We start from the raw sequence: 9,859 nt of genomic DNA, 5'->3' as shown, positions 1-9,859 counted from the left end.
CTAACCTACTGTCCTGCGCCAAAGTAATTAACCCTACTAAAAAGCACAAGTGCTTGCTTTTGTATTTCCTTACAAGGTTTCTTCATTGTATCCGTCGGTATGGGGATCCAAGTGGCACTGGGTCAGAAGGCAATGTTGCTCATAATTGAACATTTAATACTTAAACAACATGGCATAGTTATATAGACTTCATACCTTGATGTCTGTTGTAATTTGCAATGGAGGAAAAAGCATTTAGGCAGGGAATAGAGGATATTTTGTGATTCATCATTGAATAGCTGGTGCTATCCAACACCACGAGTGTACCACACACACACACACACACACACACACACACACACACACACACACACACACACACACACACACACACACACACACACACACACACACACACACACACACACACATACAGACATACACACATGCAGATAAATGCAGAACAACAGAAAGAGGAGGAAATTGCAGCGTCAACTGTGAGGAGTAGATTTATTGTCAACCATTCAGAAGTAATTACCAATAGCTAATTGGCCATCTGTGGAAACGTTTCTGGTTGCCCACAAAATCTCAGCGTACGGTTCATACAATATATATCCAGCCCTGAGCTGCTCAACTCATAGCCCCTTAATTCCTCTTGAGCATTTATACATTCATGAATATGAATGAAGAATATAAAACATGAAATAAAATGGGACGAAAAATAAATGAATTCAGGAGCTGTTTTCGTTTAATCTTCAGCCACAGCAATTCAAAAGAGCAACGACAAAAAAGCCATTACACAGTTGCGGCTCTTTCAAAGAACACAATCATTGATTCATGCCATGTTTACTTGCTCAGCTGGAGAGGTGCAAAGGCACACTGACCACAGCGAGATTTGAACCAGTGACCTCACCAGTAACAATGATACAATGAATGTTTCATTCCTCCTTTTTTTTGACTTGACTCTTAACTCATCACTTCACTTTTACCTCTACAAGCAATTCTACTAACTCATATTGTGTATTGGTATATTTCTTTCATTAATACATTTGTGGAAAATGTGACACCTACATTTCCCGTCTGGGATTAATAACGTTTCTTATCTTAGTTTATCCACCAGATGAGGGTAAATAAATGGTGTACTTTTCACATGACGTTATTAAATGGACACAGCGACCACAGAGAGCAGAGAGAGAGAGTTTTGAAAAAAGAGTAAAGGGGAATGGGATAATAACAATTTTCAATTTAGACTTAAGTCTCCATTAGCAAAAGGTTTGGTTTGATTCAGCTTTATCGTTATTTCACAGTGATTAATACAATGAAATGCAGCCTTAAGCCATAGCATGATCAGGAATACCATGTCAATCTGAGTCTAAAACCCACTGAGTACCTGGGGTGACGTGGGGTAACATGAGAAGGAGGTCACCAGCCACTCATCGTTGATCAGGGCCATGCTGCAGCCCCCCCCCCCGCTTCCCCATGCAGGTTGACCTGCCAGGGCCTGGCATGGGGCCCCATTTTCCACATCCACAGGGGACCCTCCTGCACACTCAGCCACGACAAATCAAAAAGACACAACTATCACGCTGTGTTACACACACCTTGCCTCAATTGTTTAATGGACCATGAAATTTGGTGTATCCCACTTCAACTAAACTATGATTATTAATATTATTGGGCTAAATTGTCATTCTTCTTATTATTATTATATATAAATATATGATTTTGCGGTAGTTTGCGTTAAGTGACTTTTATTTTCTGGACACCACCAAACAATTTCTTAAGGCAAAGAATGAGCTCGACCATCTACTGAGATTCACCAGAGTTTGAAGTAGACTCGATGTAGCTGTTCACTGTACCCTTTGGGTCTGGAACTGTGCTGTGTATCATAATTGATACGCTAAGAATAGATTTTAAATGGCACTGCTTTGCAAAGAAATATCCTCTTGGGATCACCATCTCAAGTAGCCACCTCTCTCTCATCTCTCTCTCTCTCTCTCTCCCACCTCCTAAATGGTAAACATGTTCAAGGCTCATGGCAACAGTGTATTCAAATCTCAAACTAATTACAACTCAAACATCTTATTGCATCACCGTCTGTCAGAACTCTCTCAAGTTCCTGTGTTGTGCAATACATCTCTAGGCGAACACGCATATATTTCCACGGTAATCTTCTTTTGATCCATGTTCATAAGCCTACATCAATTAACAGCTAGTCAAATCAAATCTATGCCAATGGCTGGTTATGTACATTGATACGGAGATAAACAGGGAGCCTTGTCTCCATGAACTCTAGAAAAAGGATGATGAACATGAACAACAAATATACATTTTGAAAAACCCACACAAGAGGTAAATTACCACGTTTAGACATGACGTTTTCTATAAATATTTTATTTGTAAGATAAGCAGCATAAATATCTCAATTTCTTTTTCTTCTCTATGGAACTGACATGAACATAAAATCCACCAGCTGTCGCTATTGGGTCAGCATTTAGAATCTCTTGTTGTCTGGCGGTTGCTTTTCGTTTGGTTTATGTTCCATGTTGGTTCCGTTGGGCTCCAGCGCTGTTACAATTGGACTCATCATTGGTTGTGTGTTCAGTGTGTCTGGGGGTGAGCTGTTCATCTTAAGAGGAGCAGACACCGGTCTGTGTTCATCAACATACGATGTGGTTGTTAAAGAGGAGGATTGTGGAGGCAGCAGACCACAGGGCGGTTACTGCTGTGGGTAAAAGATGAAGTACAGCTGGTCCTGCATGATGCCTGCATATGTGCTGACCACCAGAGCTGTGTCGTCGTAGATGCTCCTGTGGGTAACAGAGAGCATGTTGACGGCACGTTCATTGCCTTCAAATATCACCATCATACAATTTTCATATGGGGCTAATGGCATGGTAATATCACTCTTTGGTAATACCTTAACACAACGTTTAAAGTAAAATGTATTCATGGTTATTATGTATGTACACAAACAGTTCCCTGACATTCGTTCAAATGTGTGAAATGCAAAGGCATGGTAAACTCATCCACAAAGACCTGTCCAATAGGATCCAGCCTGATATGTATGTATGGGATGTTTGGGGAAATTGGAAAGATATTTTGTTTCTCTTTAATGTCTTTAGATACTGCATCATTCCTAAAATAAACAACCCGTGTTGTCATAAGGATAGACCCAATATGTATAATCATTTCTGCTCTTCATTGTTAAAACATGATTGAACAGTGAAGTGAACACAGCCTTATACGGTAAGAGACAGATAGCATAAAGCCCACTATACCAGCTGTACACTAAAGACCACTACTAAAGACCCTAGGGTCGGCTTCAGGTACATCTTATTGAGTGTGTCATTATAGGTCCCTGGAAGGCGGTTGGCTGTGGGTTTCTTACTTGACTTTCTCCTCCAGCTTCATGCCCCTGATGTTGTCCACGTAACCCGAGGCTGTGTTGACGGAGTCATCATAGTAGGACTTGATGGTGTCTGTGATCTTGGTCAGGGTCCCGACCTCTTCCTCCACTGCCTGCCTGGGCATACGGAAGCTCTCGGCACCTGGACACAGCGGGTCAGCGGTGGTTATTATAACAACAACAACACGATAAAGAGACTCACTTAGCCAATCCACCAGAGAAGCTTGAAGACAAAGTCAAATCCGCAAAAGGCTAACTTACTGTATTGTTTTTATTCCATAGTTAGTTGTAAGGGTCCAAAATTAACAGCTGCCACCAGCCAATGGTGGATTCATTTTATCATTTGTCAGGTCAAACATTTGAAGGTTACTTGCTAAAATAATGACTTTGATAATTGATGTTTACACTCATGTTTTCACTAGTAAAAAGATAAAACTCTTAAGTATTTTTTTACCCCAGTTGGGACTTACTGAGAGCAAGGAGCGTCACCATGACGGCGATGATAAGTGGTTTGTTCATGTTGTCTGATGTTTACCTTTAGAGAGAGAATCTGTTGTTTTTCAGTGTATACATGACATCATCGTCCAGTTTGAGATGTTTATGAATATTCTCCCCTGAGGTCTCAGTCATTCTGCTGTGTTAAAGATTCTGCGGTCAATTAGTCATTTAACAATTAGTTAAAAACAATTCCCTTGAACAATTAAGGAATATACGATTCTAAAACTTTAACAATTAACAAAAACTTCCCCAAATTACAAAAAATGTGAATTAGATAATATGATAATAATACTATGCCAATTGATCAATAGTTCTGCATTTATCAAATATTAAATACCAATTCACAAAAAATACTTTTTAGAACATTAAGAAGGACAAATACTAATTCACAAAAAATGTTGTCATTTTTGTCATTCAGTCTAAAAACATTCCCATGAATTGAGTAGGCCTATCACTGCATTCTAATGCGATATTGTTGACATTTGACCCATTCACTGTGACCAAGGCAGTGAACCAAAGCAAGGGGCCGGCGCTCACCTCTCTCTTCCAGATGGGTCTGTGTCTGTGTGATTCCAGGGAGCTGATGGGGCCTGAGCGGTGAGCTGTATATATACACGGCAGCACAGAAAATATGTTGTCGCTCTCGGAGACAAAGTGCAACCCAGCATCAGATAAAGCCTTGCTGTTTAAGGGTGTGTGGCTTCTACTGTTCAATGGACACTGTTTCATTATGTCTATACAAACAACTGAGTGGGCTGGTAAACGTCAGGGGTTCAATCTAAAAAAATACCTAAAATCATCAAAGTGGAAGAGCGGGGGTGGGGGGTCGTCAGAAGATTTAGCTAACCATTGTATGTCCGTTGTTCCCATGGTGATTCAATCATGTATCAGATTGGTATTACACCTTGCCCTGGCCCCAAGCCACCAAGCCAGCTCACTCATTAGGCTACTTGCATAATAGTGACTCAGGTCCCACGTAGATAGTCCTAAGTCTAGCCTGGCTGGACACGTCAGCCACAGCATTTGTTTTGGAACTATTTGTTTTGAGTTAGTAAAGTAGGTCAGCTAAATAAATTGCACCTATCTTTTATTGATATTCAAATGTATTCCTTTCCTTTCCTTACATAATTAGACCTTTAATCTGCAGCTGAACCAAACCGAACCAGCAGGCTGTTGTTACCTGGTTTGAGTTCTTCTGGCAGTATAACTTTTAAGACCCAGCCCCTCAGAATTACCGTTTTATTCCATCTAAAGAAACAGAACGTGTCCCCCTCGTCATAATGTTAGAGCTTATACATTACTATTGTATACTATTGCTTTTGATTAAAACATTGTTTAAAGTGCTTGTGTCCTTTTAGGCAGTATATTTTACATTTAACCAAAATATATTCCACATATTCTATTACTTTGGATAGGCTATTATGTGTACATTTCCACCTCTGTTTGGGAGACGTTTCATTGTGGTCAAGTAAGACATGCCCTTCTGTCCACCAAACAATTGCTTAAGGCAAAGAATGAGCTTGATAGTGCTCGACCATCTCCTCATCAGAGTTTGAAGTAGACTGGATGTAGCTGTTCACTGTACCCTTTGGGTCTGGAACTGTGCTGTGTCTCATCATTTATACGCTAAGAATAGATTTTAAATGGCACTGCTTTGCAAAGAAATATTCTCTTGGGATCAACATCTCAATCAGCCACCTCTCTCCTCCCACCTCCTAGAAGCTTGTGTACAGTGGCTTGGTTTGATACATAATTATATCAAATTATTTATTTGATATTTATGATGATAATTATGTATTTATAACTGACCCAGTCAATAATTCAATGTATTGTTCTACATTGGCCAACACATAAACAGGATTGATTTTACAACACTAACACTGTCAGGAAAGTAGGACAATAGGTTATTAAGATGTAGCTTGTTATATATAAGACTTCATGCCGTTCTGTCCCAGGTGTGTGTGGATGAGTGTGTGTAAGTAACAAAGGCAGGACGAGATAGTGAGAGAGACAGATTTGGTGTGCATTGTTGTGCATTGACTAATCAACGCACACAGGTTATACCAGCCCTCACCACACACACACACACACACACACACACACACACACACACACACACACACACAACACACACACACACGCACACACACTCAGGGAGAGCTCCTATATGGCAGCACGGATAATCTGCTTCATGTACCATTGTTCTTCAAACTCCACAATAAACCGTTTTAAACAACATACATTCCCTGGTTGTGGAGGAGCCCAGTTAGTTAAGTGGGGACCCACTTTTTTATTTTTTGGTTAGTTTAGTAACCCTGGAAAGAGTCTGTTATCTTATTTGGGTTTGGTAAACTTGGTCTTTTTTTTTATTTTGGATGGGTGTGGGGGGGGGGGGGGGGGGGGGGGGGGGTTGGCTGAGGCTGGGGATTTTCCTCAATGTACGCGGGGGTCTGTGGCGTGTTGGTGGATGATGGCTGGTTTAAGCAGCCTCACCTGGCCGATCAGGCTGACTCTGGGGCTGGGTGAGGCTGCACACCTGTTAGATAATCACTATTCAATATGCACTGGTCATTCCAGCCCTCACCGCATGCTCAGGGAGATCTCCAACATCACGGCAGCATGGGTCACCTGCGTTGTGTACCATTGTCATTCAAACTCTACAATAAACCGGTTTCCAACAGCACCACCCTGTGTCCTGGTGGAGGAGCACAGTAGCAGCCACCTAGACCAAAAGGGTCAAAACTACGGCACATTATTCATTAAAGTCAAATATTTATATTTATATTAGGCTATATTTTAACCCAATTTAATCACCTCATCTAATATGAGCAAGTCACTATGAAGGTATTGTAAATAACAACGACTTTGTGTCACTCAAACTGTAATTTATCGACGGTCCATGAGTGAAACCTTCGGAGCGCTCGCTTCTGAGAACTAAAGGGACACAAGTGGTGAGTGACCGAAGTGCTGAACACCGGAGACGTCCCTCCGATTAAAAGACCATCCACTGACTGGTGGTGATTAAGGTTCATGGTCATTGGCTGTGTGTTATTCAATTGCTGAATCACAGAAGGTCTTCCGTTCCCGTGTTTTGTCATCCATAGATGAACAGAAAGGTACTGCTGATTGTCAAAGTTGAATGGTGTTATGTTAGACATAGAGATATGAAATATATAACTTTACCATGCCGCTGGTTTCGGTTATGAACAACACAGCCTTCCTAAGTTCCTAGCGCCACGTGGACCCCAATACTGACTGATACAATGAAGATACCTTGTTAGGAAAAACAAAGGCAACCACTTGTGCTTTTTAGAAGGGTTAATAACTTTGATGTAGGACAGTAGTTAGGGTGCTACAGTCGTAGTTGTAAGGTGATGGTTTCAAATTCAAATGTTTAGTGATGTCTTTGGAGTTCAAACAATACTCCAACAGCATCATATTTGTTTATATTGATTGTCTCAAATGGTGCATATTAAAGTTCCATCTCTCGAATAGAATGGCATAAATATAATTGATATATATTATAGTTGAAGTGGATTTGGTTCAACAGGCCAGCACAGCCACTACATTACCACTAGATGGCAGTAGGCCTACGACTCCCCATACTATAGGGGGCAGAGTGGAGGGCTGGTGGGGGACAGAGAGGAGTTACTATAGGGGGCAGGAAGGAGGGCTGGTGGGGGACAGAGAGGAGTTACTATAGGGGGCAGGAAGGAGGGCTGGTGGGGGACAGAGAGGAGTTACTATAGGGGGCAGGATGGAGGGCTGGTGGGGGACAGAGAGAAGTTACTATAGGGTACAGAGTGGAGGGCTGGTGGGGGACAGAGAGGAGTTACTATAGGGGACAGAGTGGAGGGCTGGTGGGGGACAGAGAGGAGTTACTATAGGGGGCAGGAAGGAGGGCTGGTGGGGGACAGAGAGGAGTTACTATAGGGGACAGAGTGGAGGGCTGGTGGGGGACAGAGAGGAGTTACCAGGGGACAGAGTGGAGGGCTGTTGGGGGACAGAGAGGAGTTACCAGGGGACAAGCCACAAGCAGTTGTCTGTGTGTCGGCCCGGCCAGCGCACACCATGCGGAGCCCCAGGAGAGGGATTCTGGGAGGCTGTTCATCCAGGTGTGGTCATCCATCCCGGGAACCATGATGCACAGCAGCCCCGTGCAAGGCTGGTCTGCAGCCAGCAAGAGGGCCGGAGTGGATGGTTCTCCCCATTATCCACTGGTTAGAAACATACACACGTACGTACTTGCACCTGCACATACACACACTCACAACACGCACCCTATCAAGATCATTGGTGGGCTTTACCCGAGCTGTGATTATCTCAGTGTATCTCATTTACATAACTTATTTGAATGGGTTTCAGAGGAGAGGAGAGGAGAGGGGAGGAGAGGATAGGAGAGGGGGGGAGGGGTTAGGGAGGAGAGGAAAGGGGTGGGGAGGATGGGAGAGGAGAGGGGGGTGGGGGGGGTTAGGGAGGAGAGGAAAGGGGTGGGGAGGATGGGAGAGGAGAGGGGGGTGGGGGGGGTTAGGGAGGAGAGGAGAGGGAAAGAAGAGGAGGGGGAGAGTTTTGAAAGGACAAGAGGAGAGGAAAGGGAAAATAAAACAATGCAAATGTTTTTGCAAAGTAATTTATTATACATAATGTACTGTATATATAATATATTTATAACCGACCTAGTCAATAATTCAAAATTCTGCTCTACATTGGCCAATATATAAACAGAATTGATTTTGAGACACTGTCAGAAAAAATATAACTTTAAAATGTAGGTGATATACATGTAATGTAATCATACATTACAATGTATATCACATTGGTACGTTCTACCATCTCCTAGTATCCCTTTGATTGATTTGAACACTAACAACCTTTTTAACAAATACAATCTATTCCTCATCAATCTATGTTGTGTTCTAAACCCCTACGCTGGCCCCTCTAGTATTGATAGTACCCCTACTTTGAGTGTTCTCCGCCTCACTTATAGGTGACAGGGCACATTTTGGGCTTACAATTTGGGAAGATGAACATCCAAGCCATGTTTTGTGTATATATTTTTTCTGTCTCTCTCCCATGTCTACAGTAAACATGATGATTTTAGAAGTTCAGGGCTCAAACATCTCATTGCGTCGCTATCTGTCAGAACTCTCTCACATTCCAGTGTTTTGCATTCAGTACATCTCTAGGCTAACACACACATATTTCCATGGGAACATTTTGATCTATGAACATAGGCCTACTTCAAAAATATTAATTTACAGCTTGTCAAATCAAATGAAGTACGCTGCTAATGTTCATTGATACAGAGGTAATCGCAGAGCCCTGCATCAATGACCTCCAAAAGATTTACTTACATCCGTGTGTATTGTACATTAGGAGCCTGGACTGCAGGTATTGACATCCATTTTATTAAAATGTTATTTGCAAAATGATGATCAACTTAGAAATATAGATTTTGACAAACCCGAGTTTAATAGCTGATTATTATTGGGTGTGCATTTAGAATAATTTCTTGTTAGGTTAGAAGGCCCTGATGGAGCAGAAACTGGTCTGTGTTCATCAGCATGAGATGTGGTTGTTGAAGAGAATGATTTTGGAGTAAGCAGACAGCAGGGCTGTTACTGCTATGCGTACACAAGAAAATAATAAACATACTCGTAAATGACAGCGGTATACTTGCGCACGGCCGTCATGGAATCATCGAATAGGTTCCTATGGGAAACACAGAAAGCATCTTGATGTCAGGTTAATTTCATGCAAATATAACGACAATTCCTTTTGATAGGATGCATACAGTGGGTTAATATCACGCTACATGAGGTATAAAACATGCATGTGTTCATGGTGCATGTGTATGTTTGTACCCAAACAGTGCACTGACATTCGTTCAAATGTGTGAACTGCATAGGCACGGTAAACTCGTCCACACTGACCTGTCCAATAAGATCCAGCCTGATGTATGTATGGGATGCT

The 9,859-nt window shown here is 42.1% G+C and overlaps 1 protein-coding gene across 1 annotated transcript; it reads right to left on the bottom strand.

Moving 5' to 3' along the window:
• Positions 1-2,337: 2,337 nt before the first annotated feature.
• Positions 2,338-4,511, bottom strand: apoc2 (apolipoprotein C-II). Its single transcript, XM_084471616.1, has 4 exons — positions 4,424-4,511; positions 3,859-3,923; positions 3,371-3,530; positions 2,338-2,789 (listed from the first exon to the last, which is right to left on the bottom strand). Exons 2-4 carry the CDS (start codon positions 3,905-3,907, stop codon positions 2,699-2,701), a joined length of 300 nt encoding a protein of 99 aa, XP_084327742.1. The 5' UTR covers positions 3,908-3,923; positions 4,424-4,511; the 3' UTR covers positions 2,338-2,698.
• Between the last annotated feature and the right edge of the window lie 5,348 nt (positions 4,512-9,859).

This window comes from Micromesistius poutassou (genome assembly GCF_964030765.1).
Source record: "Micromesistius poutassou genome assembly, chromosome: 8".
NCBI classification, from domain to species: domain Eukaryota; kingdom Metazoa; phylum Chordata; class Actinopteri; order Gadiformes; family Gadidae; genus Micromesistius; species Micromesistius poutassou.
Note: the sequence above shows the minus strand (reverse complement) of the source record. Positions and strands in the feature narration are given on the sequence as shown.